This window comes from Petromyzon marinus, chromosome 32 (assembly GCF_048934315.1).
Source record: "Petromyzon marinus isolate PM22_M1 ecotype Great Lakes invasive population chromosome 32, UKy_Petmar_22M1.pri1.0, whole genome shotgun sequence".
NCBI lineage: Eukaryota > Metazoa > Chordata > Hyperoartia > Petromyzontiformes > Petromyzontidae > Petromyzon > Petromyzon marinus.
Genome location: NC_133698.1, coordinates 12878299 through 12893395, shown reverse-complemented (window position 1 = coordinate 12893395; position 15097 = coordinate 12878299). Strand labels below are relative to the sequence as shown.

The 15097-nt window shown below is 50.6% G+C and overlaps 1 protein-coding gene across 3 annotated transcripts in view; it reads right to left on the bottom strand.

Moving 5' to 3' along the window:
* Positions 1–15097, bottom strand: part of LOC116948203 (palmitoyltransferase ZDHHC3-like) — a 56731-nt gene that overhangs the window by 18470 nt on the left and 23164 nt on the right. For all 3 annotated transcript variants that reach the window (XR_012945830.1, XM_076071313.1, XM_032964682.2), the window contains exon 7: positions 9595–9667. Coding sequence is in view for 2 of the 3 variants with exons in the window: in XM_076071313.1 (XP_075927428.1) it covers positions 9595–9667 (73 nt within the window). In the remaining variant the exon portion in view is untranslated. The remainder of the gene's footprint in view (positions 1–9594; positions 9668–15097) is intronic.

The following is a 15097-nucleotide window of genomic DNA, read 5'->3' as shown; positions in this document are numbered from 1 at the left end:
ATTTGACGTTTTTATGTTCGGAATATATTTTGAATTTGGAACGCTCACAGGGAGCAGTGCACCACACTGTGTCCACGAGCGTCCCTGGATAGCTTCCATTTGCGAATCGTTGTCCAAAATTGGTAACGCTGTGAATTGCTATCCCCAACACAACTGGTGGGCTGGAGCGATAATAAGCTGGCACGTTTGTTCACGCGACAACTTTATTAATTGCCCGTGTCGGGTAGTCGAGGGTGTACGACACACATTCTACCGATGCGATTCGACCCAAAAAATAATAATCAATGACGAATTGATCACTCAGTTTAATTACAGCTGGCTTAAACCAAACCCAGATTCGAACTCAGGCCCTCAGCGGTGCTGGGTTCGGTGATTCTGGCATGGCCATTGTGAACCTCCCTGAGCCACCCTGACACCTTCTTGTGAACACTTGCGAAGCCAGCCACGTGTACCTGCCCGTCACAGAGAGATGCACTGCCACCTGCTGGCAACTGACAAGAGTCACTGGGCACCAAGTGCTCTCGGGTACACAACACGTTCATATTGTTGACCAACTACTATTTATACTCTTTGGTTCTATTCGGTAAAGTCACGTAGGTAAAAAAATAACAAAAATCACGACGTTTCGGCCACACCACAAGTGACCTTCATCAGGTGAAGGGACCGTGACTTTACCTAATAGAACCAAAGAGTATGGATCCTTGCAGTCACGAAAGCTTCAAATCTAGAATTCAACTACTATTTGTTTAATTTTACCACTGAGCTATAAGTAGCTATTTTTCAAAAGTGACTTGGCCACAAGTGATAGCTCAACAAAGTGGCTTTTCACGTGGAAATGTATCGCAGCCAAATAAACGCATGTCGATTCTAAGCGAGGATGGAAAAACCGTAGGACCCTGATAAAAATCCACGCGACCACGGGGAAAACACGCAAACTCCAAATGCACAGCAGGTGTCAGGGTCGGGATCGAACCCACGACCTCCTGCATACCAGGTGAGCGAGATGACATCTCGCCATCACATCAGCCAATGTCTATCCACTGCTAGATGAACACCTCCGGCCACGCGGTCGCCATCGGTCACGGGTCCGCCGATGATGCGATCCATCTGACCCCTAGCACCACCAATCGATCTCACGGCTCCGGGCGTTCCTGCCTGGAGGCGACGGTCGAAGAATGACGATACGCGATGTCCGTGGCGTGTGCTTTAGAGATTCTCCCTCCCTGACGGAGCGTTAGCGGCAAGTCTGGAGATTATGAAATGAGGGAAGGGGAGCGAGAGGGGGATGTACATTCTGGGGCTGTCTCTCTGGACCCGTCCAGGAAATACTTGGAGCCCTCTGCCTGCCTCACATTCCAGATTTGGGGAGAATTTTGGATGTAGTTTTTTTTGGAGGGGGGGGGGGTGGATGGGCTTGCGGGGGTGGTGGTGTGGGGGTAAGGAATTATTGGGGTTGTGCGGAGAGGATAGGAGTGGGGGGGGGGGTTGCATATTTCGATGATGACAATAATCGTAAAAGGGAACGGATTCGAGTCTAGAAAAGGCATGCACCGATTCGCACACCCCCCTCCCCCTCTGCGCCAATTTCGTGAATTCTCAGTTAACGGTCAGAATATGGTGAAGCCATCGACATCCCCTGTGTCTGTCCCATTCGTCAGACTGCTGCCCTTTGTTGTTCCGTCCCTCTCGTTAGTTGCGTCTAATCAGTCCCGTCTGTCTGCTTGTTCGGCCTGTACTAATTTGCACCATCTCACTCACACTGTCTCATTCATAATGTCTGTCTCACGTGTGCTGTCTCACGAGGTACCAGCCGTCCTGCCTCCGCTGTCTCTTTTGTTTTGCTCCGTCTTGTTTTGCACTTTCCGATTCGTTATATCTCGCCTGTGCTGCGTCATCCGTGCTGTGTGTCCAGTTCGTACTGCCGAGTGTGGTGCCGTCTCTTCTGCACTCTCTCCTCCTCCTCCTCGCTACTTCTCGTCTCATGCGCGCCGCCTCCTTTGTTTCGTCTGCACTCTCATCTTGTGTGTACTGTCTGCCTCGTTTGTTTTACTGGACATCTGTGAAAAAGAGCTTCATAGCTCATCGGATTCCTCCAGTAGAAATAAATGTTATGATTCGTATTCCGTTTGGCCCGTAATATTAGAAAAGCATAGGTACAGGAAGCCGGGTAAGACGGCAAATTAATTACGGAAACAATGCAATTGTATGCAGCAAGGGAGGAGTGCCTGATGGAAAGCATTGATTACATATCACGGACAGAGCCAAATAGAAGGCCATGATCGCCGGTGTCTGTGAGAGAGGACAAGGCACACCGAAAGGAAATGGCTCAGAGAGGTCCATAACATTCACGGGAATGATCAAGAATGAATTCTCAGGCACGCGACCCAACGAGTCTTCCGCGAGCATCGAATTAATCAACGAATCGCGACAACTCCGGACTGCAAAAGGCAACTTCATTCCGCCCTTTCCCACGACGGCTGAAGGCGCTGACACATTATTATAACTGTGTGCGTCTGTGAGGTGGGGTACCGCACGGTGCACGGCTCGTGAAGACGGTCTGTCATGGATGACATTTTAGTAAAAGTTGCGTTGCTGTTCGGAGGGATAAACCCTCAACATAAAAACTAAAATCGGGCGGCATTGTAAACACGGAGAGAACATTAGCAGATACAAACACGTACAAATATTGCGCTGGGTGTGGTTCGCCTGTTAGGGAGGATATGTGACGGTCAGATATGCAACTTTTATAGGACAGGACAGAAGGATCTTGATTTGAAGCTTTCGTGGACGCTTGTGTTGCGCCCGAAACGTCGTGATTTATTTTATTTTATACCCACGTGACTTTACCGAAAGAACCAAAGAGTAAGGATGGAAGGAGTTGGAGGCAAGTAGCTGACACTGGGAAGAGCGAGTGAGGAACGAGAGAAATCCAAAAGTTAAAGTCAATCTCAGAAACGGGTCGAGCGACGCGTTTGCTTCTTCAAGGCCACGCTGAGACGGCGGTCCGGGAAGTTGGTTGAGAGTCCTCGAACGAAGTCTGAATCTCACGTGGTACAGCGCGGGACACACACACACACACGAGGCCACGAGACGTGCATTCGCACAATAAGAGCCGCTCGTGTTATTTTTATCTGTCGATGTCTTCGTTTAAGGAACACGTGCGTGATGGCTCGCTCTCTCTCTCCGGATGAGACGGACACCACGAGGAGAGGTGAGATTGATGGAGGGGAGGGGGGGCATGCCCGAGGGGATAGGGTTTGGCTGGGGTAGGGGGGGTTTTATAAAAAAAAAATCAGGGGAACATAACGCAAACAGATGCAAGCGCTCTCGATTGTCCGTGACCTTTGCTAACTAAGAATTGCAACAATTCATCCCCCCCAACCGGCCCCAGCCAGCAAGCCAATATCAATAACCACGAATTTGCACCGCAATTCCATTCAATGATCCACGCAAATATTCCTTTTTAACCTCGTCTGTCTTCATCACGATCGTCGTCGTCAGCCACGATCTCTCCACAGCCTGTGGATGAAGAGGGCCCTCCGAGACGCCACCAGCTCTGCCGTGCAGCAATCCGTCAAGCTCCCGCACGTCAGCTGATTTCATCGCTATTTTTAATTCACCACACTTTTTTTCACCGCCATGGCGGCCGGCAAAACGTGTGTGTTTCTTTATAAGGGGTTGACAGCGATCCGCGCGTCCACAGATCGGAGAACTTGTTTTTTAACGTGAGTTTTGTTTTGCTACTTTGTATCTTGAGCTCCGATCTGTAGCCTTGTTTCGTGAAGTTAAACATAGTAGCCGCGCTCCTGATCCTGCGCCTTTCCTAGACTGCCAAGGGGCCCCTTGCCCCAGCGGCCATGGGAACAGTGCCGGGCATGGATCCGTGCTGGCCCAAATCGTCCATGCGGTGACTTCATCCCGCGGCCGAGGCCACGCGTCTCCCCGCACGCCTTGTCCACACTTTAAGGGGCGCAGGTGCGAGTCTAGCGGCGAAAAAATTAAAACCTCAACTTTTCGCTCAGCGGCAATGTCCCGCGGTCTTCTAGGTAACGTTGTGTGTATGTGCGTTGAACTTCTTTCGTACCGTACGTAGCCAACCGTGGTAACCGGAGGTGCGGGGGAAGGAAACACAAACAACGTTGACTCTCACCCTGACGCTACCCAATAATCTCTGAGCCCACACCATATATTTCACTTGTCGGAAACCATCTGAGCCGGCGTAGCTTTGGAGCTTTCATTTTATTTACGTGGCCAATAACAGTGAATTGTGTGTTTAGCATGTAAAATGAGTGGAGTTATCAAATCATTCACTCTTATTGGCCGCATAAATACATCGGTACTGATAAAGTTTTGCTACCTTAAGTGGTACTGGTTTCTGCTCTGGCCCATGTCCAACTCGGCCCTAAACCTTACCCTCACTTCTACCCTGAGCCTGAGCCCAACTCTAACCCTGACATCTGTAACCCTCATCCCAACCCTAACCCTAACAAACTAGCCCACCAGCCACCGGTACTGCGGCTTGCAACTGTTATTTGACAACTGTGAAATTTCCAAGCAGGAATTTATCCTCTGCATAATTTTAAACGATCGCTGTAATCCCCCCCCCCCTCCCCCGTATTATTGTGCGGCGACGATCGAGTTCACGCAGAGCTGTTTAATCTATCCACCGCCGCGATTCACCCAGCCAAGGGCTGGGGTCGGTGCGTGCGCGCGTCCATGCGTCCCTCCGTGTGCGCGTGTGTGTGCGCGAAAAAATATGGCAAGCATTAATATCGACTGTTTGATCAACAAACACAATAATTGGCATCATATTTATAAATGCCCTTGTTTTTAAAGTCACCAGATGGCTTTTCTTCTTCTGACGTGCAAGCCGCCGCCACCGCCGCTGTTGTGAGATAATTTTCTTCGGGGGTTTGACTCCAGCTTCTCCCCCGTGTCCGTGTCACGGATCGTGCTCCTCACAAACAACACTTCCCATTCTTTACGCTTTCTAGCAGACCTTGAAAGCATTAAAGCATCAGCTTTGTCCATCCGTCCAAAGTAATATTAACAATGTCGACTTTTTTCAAATGTTCTTGTTGTGGTTTTCACACCTGATGATTGCTTGTGTTGCAGTCGAAACGTCGTGAGAATTTTATTGTTTTATATTTTTATTATTTTATTGTTTCCCTTCTACGTGACTTTACCGAAAGAGCCAAGAATATAATGTCGACTTGTGACAAGCCGCAGAGTGAGAACGGCTCAAGATGCGCGAGGAGGAACCGCTGACAAACGGGATGGCAGCAGCCACACGGCGAGCCGGTGCCAAGAATTGCCCAAGCTCTGCAGTCCCCTACATATATATTAAGGTGTTTTCAGCCATGTGGGAGGAAACCGGGGCCACGCGTGCGAGGGGGCAACACCCTATCCCGTACACTCGGAACGGGTACACATTTTGTGCCACTTTCTCCGGACCCGAGCCAGGGCCATGGCACCTCGTCGACGCCCACGGGAAAGGAGTTTCACGGCCCATCTGCGTATGGTCCACCAATCCTCGCCGCTGCCTCCACGGTGCTGTATTACGGGCGTGCACCACCGCCCCATAGCTAGCTCGATAACTCTTGTAAAGGTGATCCAATATGAACAAAACTTTAGCGTAAAGTTGTGTTGCACCTAAGGACTCACCCTGTTGAAATCTGTCTACATTGATCAGAGGGTTGCCCAAATCCTTTGGGGAAACAAAACCGGCCCACAAAGGACTCCAGTCATACGCCGGTTTATGTCGGAGGATGCGTTCCTGAAAGGTGCGACGACAAATATTGAAACGATGTCAATCGAAGCGATTCACAGGGTAGGCAGTGGAGGTGAAGGCTGAGAGGCGGCGGACAACGAGAAAGGGTGGATGATGTCAGCGACGTAAGTGCGGGTTGAGGCGACGCAAATCGGGTAGTAGTAACAATCAAGTGATGATATATTTACGAAACGACGTAAAAAGGGAGAGACGTAAATCGGGGTATTGCCACATTTGAAAATATGCCAACGCAGGCTTTCACTACTGCTAACCAAATCCTCCCAGAAGACCGACTTATGTTGCAGGGCGTCGTGCTCATTGCTGCTGCACCGCGCGCGTTTTGGACGACGTGCGGCAAACCTTGCAGAGGCAATTGTCAAGCCGTTCCGTTCATCGCAGCGGTCAGCTGGTGTCATCGGCTCCCGCCGAAAGTGACGGCTGCACGTTTCAAACCACACTTAGTGCTAAATAAATCAAGGAAGAAACAAAAAATTTCGCGCACGCATGGATTTTACGAAGCGCGCTCTCACCACACGCAGCTCTGTCCCTGGGGGCGTTCCAGGGACGATAACGGCGGCGGCGCTCGCGTGAGGCGCACGCAAGAGGCGGCTACGCCCGTAGGGCCTCGTACCAAGTACGACGCCGCGGCGGTTACACGTCATCGGGCCGGACAACGGGGGGTGACCTCAGGGCGCACGGCGTGTGAATGTCGCGGGGGTGACCTCGCACGTAATTATCCTCGGCCCGCCGGGTCCTCGGCCAGAGTGCCGGGGTGGTGTTTGTTTGGGCGGCAATCCGCTGACTGTTTTTTGATTCTCCGAGACTCGTTGAGCAGAGCGTGGCCTTGTGGAACACAAACGATGCCGAATGGCCTGGTAAAATAGCGATGCCCTTGATTATCTAACACAATTCAAAGCCTCACTGAGTCTCAAGACTTGTTTTTCGGGAGGGTTCTGCAACGCGGTGGTTGGCCAGTTCCGTTCTGGAGTGCTCGACATGAAACTAAAGCTAAAGTTAACTTTTTATTTTATTATATCACGGAAGGCCCACTGAGCTATACGGCTCTTTTTCAGAAACGACCTGGCCACAAGTAATAGCTCAATTAATTGGCTTATCATGTGGACATTTATAGCAGCCAAATACTCGAAGGGCATGGAACAAGCAAACTCCAACTATACAGGTGTCAGGGTCGGGATCGAACCCGCGACCTCCTCTATACCAGGCGAAGTAGTAAACATCTCACCGCCGTGCCCAGAGGAAGGAAACCAGCAGTGGCGGTTGAAGTGACCTCCACTAGAGGGAGCTCTGTCGAGGATATTTGACCCACTCTTCGATGCTGGCCACCACACGCGGGCCGCCGATCAACGGCGATGAACCCGTTCACACCGCCGGGTGGACAGAGGCGGTCTGGGGCGGGGGGATTTAAGAAACACGGCCCATTGCTTCAACTGCCGCGCCTGGAAATCAAATTCAACCGGTGGCCGCTGGATCGTGAACACTCGTTCATTGGCTGAAAATCTTCTTCACGTATAGTGGACGGAAAAGCTTGGGTAATTGCCGGCACCGGCCCACTGCTTGGCTGCCTCTTCCGCTCGCGTGCGGTTCCTCGCGCTGCCTCCGAGTCGTGCGCTCTCCCTTCGAGAGTGAGCGAATATCGTGCGCTACAAGTGGAAAGTATTATTATTACTACTACTACTGCAAGTTCAGTGTGCTTACCATTACACCATGGCAGCGTAAAAACCGTAAATATTTTTCGGACCAATTTCTCGAGGCCCGTTCTGCTTAAAGAATGGCGCAAAAACATGAGGATACAGGGTGTGGGGGGGGGGGGGAGAGCGTTTGGGAGTTCTGTTATAGCGCCACGGCCATGACTCAGAATCCCAGGCACACACAACGGCATCTGCTGGAAATTGGGACCCGGTCCCATCCATCCGTCATGTTGTGGAATTTGGTGGACTTGCTCAAAATGAGATAATACTTACCAAAGATTAGATCCGTACGGCCTGCGAGGATTTATGCACAGATGGAAAAGTGAGGGTGCTGCTTCTGCTGGTAGTGCCAGTCATCTCAGTCAGTCAACCCATGGCAACTGGGTCTGTCCCGTGACCTTACAGCCAGCGTTCGACACTTCACGCGGCCTTAAAGTGCACGTATCCTGGCACAAGCGCCGTGGTGACGTCACAGCCACTTAGTGGCGAATGGCGGTTGTTGTTGTTTCTGCTGCTGCTGCTGGTGGTGGTGGATGAATGTGGATGAGATAGTGAAACAATGGACGGCTGACTGTCAACCGAGGGAGGCAATTCGGATTCTTACTCGGTCCTGCTCTATTAGTGGTGCGAGGCGAACGCCTGCGTATATATCTGTGTCTGAACATACGAATGACTTGGGGGGGACCTTTGGGTTTTTTATGTGTGCGTGCGTGTGTGGATCGGTTGGCACATTTGACTACCACGCTGTGCTGCGAACCCCGCTGACCTATGTCCAATTCCCAGCCACGGCTGCTAACGTTAGCGGCGAGAGCTTTCCGAAATGGTCCTGGGACTTACCTTGACCGACTTGGTGTGGTGTGTAAAAAAAACACACACATCAGCTCTGGGGAGGAGGCAAATGTGGTCGGGCGTGGTGGCGGCCACATCGCCCCGGTCGCAACATGTGCTCGCTAACGGCCCTCGGCACCAGCAGTCTGTTGGGGGCTTTCCGAGGGGGGATCTTCGTCTTTGTTTTTGTGGCTGCGCGTGAGTGTGCGCGTGTATGTCTGTCTGTGTGTGTGCGCGGCAGTGTAGCAGTTAGCGCGCTGCGCCACGAACCCGGCGACCCGGGTTCGATTCGCGCACATGGCCAACACCAGCGACGATTATCTGAAACAGTCTTGGGCCTGCTCCCCTAGGTCGTCTCAGCCTCAAATGAGTACGTGGTGCAGTGTGTAAACATCGCCACTGGGGAGACAAAGGCGGTCGTGCGTGGTGTTGGCCACCCACCCCCTCGTGTACCGTACCGGTCTTCATAGGTGCTCGCTAACAACACTTGCCCCAACAGTTTGTTCAGGCTACACGGGGGATCTTTGTCTTTGTCTGTCTGTGTCAAGGTGGCTCGGTGCCAGGCTGGGGCCCCCCTCTTCAATCCCAGCAACCGCGATGTCTAATTCCTGGCCGTGTACGTCACCGCCCTTCGGCATCTGCGGCCGGCATGGGCCTCCCCCTAGATAAACTCGGCCCGAAACGCGCGCACAAGCACTTCTTGTTTATGTTTTTTCCCACATCTCGGTCGCTGAGCGAAGGCCCGGAGGGGCGAGCGGGCAGCAACAAACGGCGCTGTTTTGAGGTTGTAATCGATAACGCGTTTCTTGAATTGACCAAAGAACCTCGAGGGCAAAGGAGACGATGGCAGGCAACTCCAACGTGGAGCGGTGCCACCGACGGAGCATAAATATTAAGAGAATTATTCACATATCCGACCTGCAGTGTGGTGAGCGATGAAGCGAGAGCGAGAGAGGGTTGGGGAATCAGTAAGCAGGTGAGGGAGCGGTTGGCGAGCGAGCGAGTGGGTGGGCGAGTTGTCATCACCTGCAGGATGGTGGTGGATCAGACGGAAGCAGTCAAGTGTCTGGCAGACCCGAGTCTCCCCCCAACATGGGCGCAGGAATATGACAATTAAAGTTTACGGGAACAGCGACCACGGCAATTCGCGGTCAGCGAGTTAAGTAGAACAACGATGTTACAACCGACCACCGGAGCCGACCGCGGCCCGCGGAGGCAGTTTAGCCGCAGCCATGCAGGTGGTGATCGTGCCCGGCGGGTGTGGGAGTGCGTGCACGCGTAACTCACCTGGTCGTAGAGGATGACGATCACAAAGATGCCGAACAGGAGAGACTCCACGAGTAAGACGATGGTGTGCGCCCTGCAAACCACAAACAAAGACACAGATCCCCCAGTGTAGCCTTAACAGACTGCTGGGGCAAGCGCTGTTTAGCGAGCGCCTGTGAAGGCCGGCCCTAGGAAACCTAGGGGAGGCCCGGGACCGGTTCAGATAATCGTCACCGGCGTTGGTCTTGAGCGTGAATCGAGCTTGGGTGCCCAGGTTTGTAGCGCAGCGTGACGCTAACCACCACATCACCGCTCTCCAACCACCATTTATCGCTCAGGGGAAACTCCGTAGTGGCTGAACCCCCATGGGGCAGCATGGCCAGACAGCCGGCCCAGCTCGCCGGGTCGGCCCCTTTTCTACGGCGACGGCTGAAGAGTCACCCCGGGGCACCCGACGACGAAGGGCAGCGTACCCGCTACGCCTGCTGTTCGGAAACGGAGTCTTTATTCACGCCAGAGGAAATCCGATGAGCTGTAAACCTCTTCGTCACAGATGTCCATATTGCTGGGCACCGCCCTGCCCCCGGCGTCACCCACGGCTAATATTAACCTAACCTCGATGGGGGGGGGGGCGGTGGGGGGCGGGATACGAAGAGGATAAATTCATATTCTTTGGGTCTTTCGGTAAAGTCAAAAAATTAACAAAAACTATGACGTTTCGAGCGCAACACAAGCAATTGAAACGTCGTAGTTTTTGCTATTTTTTTTGTTCTACAATGACTTTATCGAAAGACCCAAACAATATGAATTCCTGCAGTCACGAAAGCTTTAAGTCAGGATTAATTAATATTGAAACAGCAATCGTTCAAAAAATGGAAAAAGCACGAGTGACCTGAAGCTGCATTCGGAGGTGTGGGGGGGGGCGCCACCACGCATTGCCAGAAGCGTCGTGAAATTGTTGGGGTCGTGCTTTTTCTTTTTGGCGCAGTTCAAAGGTCAGAAGTCGTACGTGGCTCATCATTAATAGCGTAGGTCTCTGGTTGCTTCCACTCAGAATGGGCTCTTACTAAGCTCCGCGTGTGGAAAGTTACCCCGGTAAGTGCCGTGACTAACGGACAAATTACGTTTCTTCTAAGAATAAGCACAAGAAGGTGCATTACTGGGCATGTGCATATGCCCAATTAACACGGTTGTCTACGTAAAGTTCAACATACGGTGAGAGAAAAAAGTATTTGATCCCTTGCTGATTTTGTACGTTTGCCCACTGACAAATAAATGATCAGTCTATAATTTTAATGGTAGGTTGATTTGAACAGTGAGAGACAGAATAACAACAAAATCCAGAAAAACGCATGTCAAAAATGTTATGAATTGATTTGCATTTTAATGAGGGAAATAAGTATTTGACCCCTCTGCAAAACATGACTTAGTACTTGGTGGCAAAACCCTTGTTGGCAATCACAGAGGTCAGACGTTTCTTGTAGTTTGCCACCAGGTTTCCACACATCTCAGCAGGATTTTGTCCCACTCCTCTTTGCAGATCTTCTCCAAGTCATTAAGGTTTCGAGGCAGACGTTTGGCAATTCGAACCTTCAGCTCCCTCCACAGATGTTCTATGGGATTAAGGTCTGGGGACTGGCTAGGCCACTCCAGGACCTTAATGTGCTTCTTCTTGAGCCACTCCTTTGTTGCCTTGGCCGTGTGTATTGGGTCATTGTCATGCTGGAATACCCATCCACGACCCATTTTCAATGCCCTGGCTGAGGGAAGGAGGTTCTCACCCAAGATTTGACGGTACATGGCCCCGTCCATCGTCCCTTTGATGCGGTGAAGTTGTCCTGTCCCCTTAGCAGAAAAACACCCCCAAAGCATAATGTTTCTACCTCCATGTTTGACGGTGGGGATGGTGTTCTTGGGTCATAGGCAGCATTCCTCCTCCTCCAAACACGGCGAGTTGAGTTGATGCCAAAGAGCTCCATTTTGGTCTCATCTAACCGCAACACTTTCACCCAGTTGTCCTCTGAATCATTCAGATATTCATTGGCAAACTTCAGACGGGCATGTATATGTGCTTTCTTGAGCAGGGGGACCTTGCAGGCGCTGCAGGATTTCAGTCCTTCACGGCGTAGTGTGTTACCAATTGTTTTCTTGGTGACTATGGTCTAGGTCTACAAAAATTATAGACTGTCAGTGAGCAAACGTACAAAATCAGCAGGGGATCAAATACTTTTTTCCCTCACTGTACATACATGCAAAAAACACAACTGGGCAGCTTGTGACAGCCATCCTCCACCAGAATGTCTGCGTGGAGGCGCGATGCTCACGAGAACTGAGCAGAGCCACACATGCAGTCCTTTTGAGCTGGTGGCCTGGTTAAGATTGACCGCTTTTGTCAGTGTGTATGTAATCGTGTGTAACATCCACGTTTGTGCATTTGTGTGCATGCGTGTCAACGTGCGTACACATTTATGTTTATGTGTGTATTTGCGTGCATCTGTGTGTGTATGCGTACATTTATGCACAAGTGCCTTGTGTATGTGTGTATATGTGTGTTTATACAAATGTGGGGAGCGGTAGTGTAGCGGTCAGCATGGTGCGCTACTAACCTGGCAACCCAGCTTCAATTCCCGCTCATGGCCAACACCAGTGACGATTATCTGAACCGATCCTGGGCCTCCCCTACATCGACTCAGCCTTAAATTAGTACCTGGTGCGATGTGTAAACATCGCCACTAGGGAGACAAAGACAGCCAGGCATGGTGTTGGCCACCCACCCCCTCGTGTGCCGTGCCGGCCTCTATAGGTGCTCGCGAACAGCACTTGCCCCGGACTGTCTGTTTAGGCTACACGGGGGATTTTTGTCTTGTAATAAAAATGATTTTAGTTACCAAAGCTACGTTGAGATAACATTATGGGTCTGTAGTAACGACTGGAGGGAGAAAAAAAATAAAAGGGAATTACAGTGTTCACAAAGAGTGACACGCAGGCTCAAGAGTTTTGGAATTCCGTGTTAAGGGTTCCAGCCTGGGACCCATAAACCCAGCGCCCACCGACATCACAAATTACACCACAATTGGTTGCCTATGACAGCCACCATCATATGCAATTGAATTACGATGTTTTTTTTGAAAGGTAAAGATATCGTCCCTCGAAGACTCCATAACCCTGGCCCATAAGAGACGCCATTGGCTCATTATTGTATTGCTCGTCTGCCCTCCGTTGATTTTGTCGTCAACTGCCCAGCGGCGCCGTTCATGAGCCTCCTCCGCAGATTCCGATCTTGACACTCCTGGTAGCAGTCATTGGCAAGTCCAATCAGTTCCACATCCTCTCGTACCACATCACTCCGCAGCTCCTCTAGCCTTTACCGTGCCCGTTTAGCACTCTCTGATCTTGCCAAACAGAAGCTTCATGGGCATGCTGTGGCTGGGCACGCGGGCTACATGACCCAGCCAAGGCAGCCCCCTAGCCTGCCGAGGGAGCTCACTGATGGGACTGTGTCCAGATCTTTCAAGGATCTGTGAGCTCATCGCATAATCCGGTCTGGTTAAATCCAGGATGATGGATCATAGGCAGGCCAGCCTGAATGGTTCAAGGTGGCGCAGATGGTCCATTAAAGCGGCTAGCCTGACACGTTTACGTGCACACACAGTGTTGGGGAAGGTGATCTGAAAGGGTAGCAAGCTAAAGCTACAAGATAGTTGTAGAAAGGTAGCAATCTATACCCATAAGATGTATTGAAAAGAACCAGCTGCTGCACTTAAAGCTAGTTCGAAAACGTTTTTTTAAGCGAGCTTACTATCCATGTTAAAACTGTATCTCATTTAAAACGTTATGCATGGTATAACATAACTGAATAGCAATGTTAAGTGTTATTCAACGTCATAACATCACTGAATTGGACGTAAAATATGCTGTACACTTCATAACATCACTGTACGACATTTGAAATGCACTATAAACTATGTAACACAACTAGATAACAATTAAAATGTACAAAGACAAATATCCCGCATGTAGCCTTATCAGATTTTTGGGGCAAGTGCTGCGAGCAATCACCTATGAAGGCCGGCACAGCACAGGAGGGGGTGGGTGGCCAGCACCACACCTGGCCGCCTTCATCTCCCGAGTGGCGATGTTTATACACCACACCAGGTACTCATTTATGCGTACCGAGTCAACCTAGGAGTGGAGTGGCCTATAACTGATTCAGATATTCATCACCGATGCTGGCCATATGGGTGGCTGGGTTCGTAACGCAGGGCACTTACCCAATTTCCCTAACAGCCACAAAATATTATAATCGTATAACATTTAAAATGCGCAACATACTAAACATATATAAAACACTATATAACAATTACAATGTATTAATCAATACATAACATCCCTATGCAGCTCTTACAATGTATTTTACGTTATATTACACTTTTGCACGGCATTTCAAATGTAAATGAAAGAGTGCTCAACCTCGTGATATCGTGATGATCTAAACCGCGCCGTTGCTATCGAGATGCAGCCGTGACGTTGCCATGGCGATGCAGCCACACGATCACTCGGTACGTGACAAATGGTCGCGTGCGGCGGTAGAACGGTCATTTCTCAACGAAAAAGATTCCACCTTTGACGTTTCCCATGAAAACCTGACGAATGTCGTTGGCAATAACTTCCTTGTAGTATCTGCGCTAGACGTGTGCACATAAGCATCGTGGTTAATTAATGGGATCACAAATCACCGTTTGCAGAGGTCGTCCGTGGCAGCAACAAAAAAACTACCCAACCAAAGTTCGTCACAATTGGCAGGAGGCCTCATCTCCCCCGAGACAACAAACCCACCGTATTTCACCACGGTGCGTCATTTCTCCATCACGCTACGAAGGAGGCAGACGCCCCTTTTGCTTGCAGTGCCGATCGACGTGCCCGTAACGATAGCAATAATATGTTGGCGAGCGCTTAGCGCACTGCCCTACACAAACTCGGTGACCCAAGTCTAATTCTTGGCCCCGGCTAGCATCGGTGGCTGTACGGGGATCTTTGTGTGCGTGTGTGTATGTATCTGTGTGTACGTATACGTGTGCATGTATGTGTATACATGTGCTGGTGAGCGTATGTGGGCGTTTGCTAAGAGTAATGTGGAAAGCGTGGCTGTTTGTTTGGAGCCGGTCCAAAAGCCTGCCATTTGTTTTGTGTTAATGCGAGTTGTGGTTTTGGCCTCCATTGTACATAACTTGCTTCCCATTATTAAGAGCAAGTGTGCGTCTTGGCCCCGCTCGATCAGCCACTAGTAGAGGATGGGCCGTCTGACAAGCCACGCCAAGTCTCTCGGCATCGCACAGCCCCGTTTACACACACATAAACACACATTTCCCCCGTATAGGCTACACAGTTTGTTGGGAAAAGTGCTGTTGACAAGCACATATGAACGCTGGCACGGAACACCTATAAGGGGGGGAGGGGGATGGTGTCTCCCACCGGTGCGCATGTTTTATTCCACACTGCACCAGGTAGTAGTTTATGGCTAAGC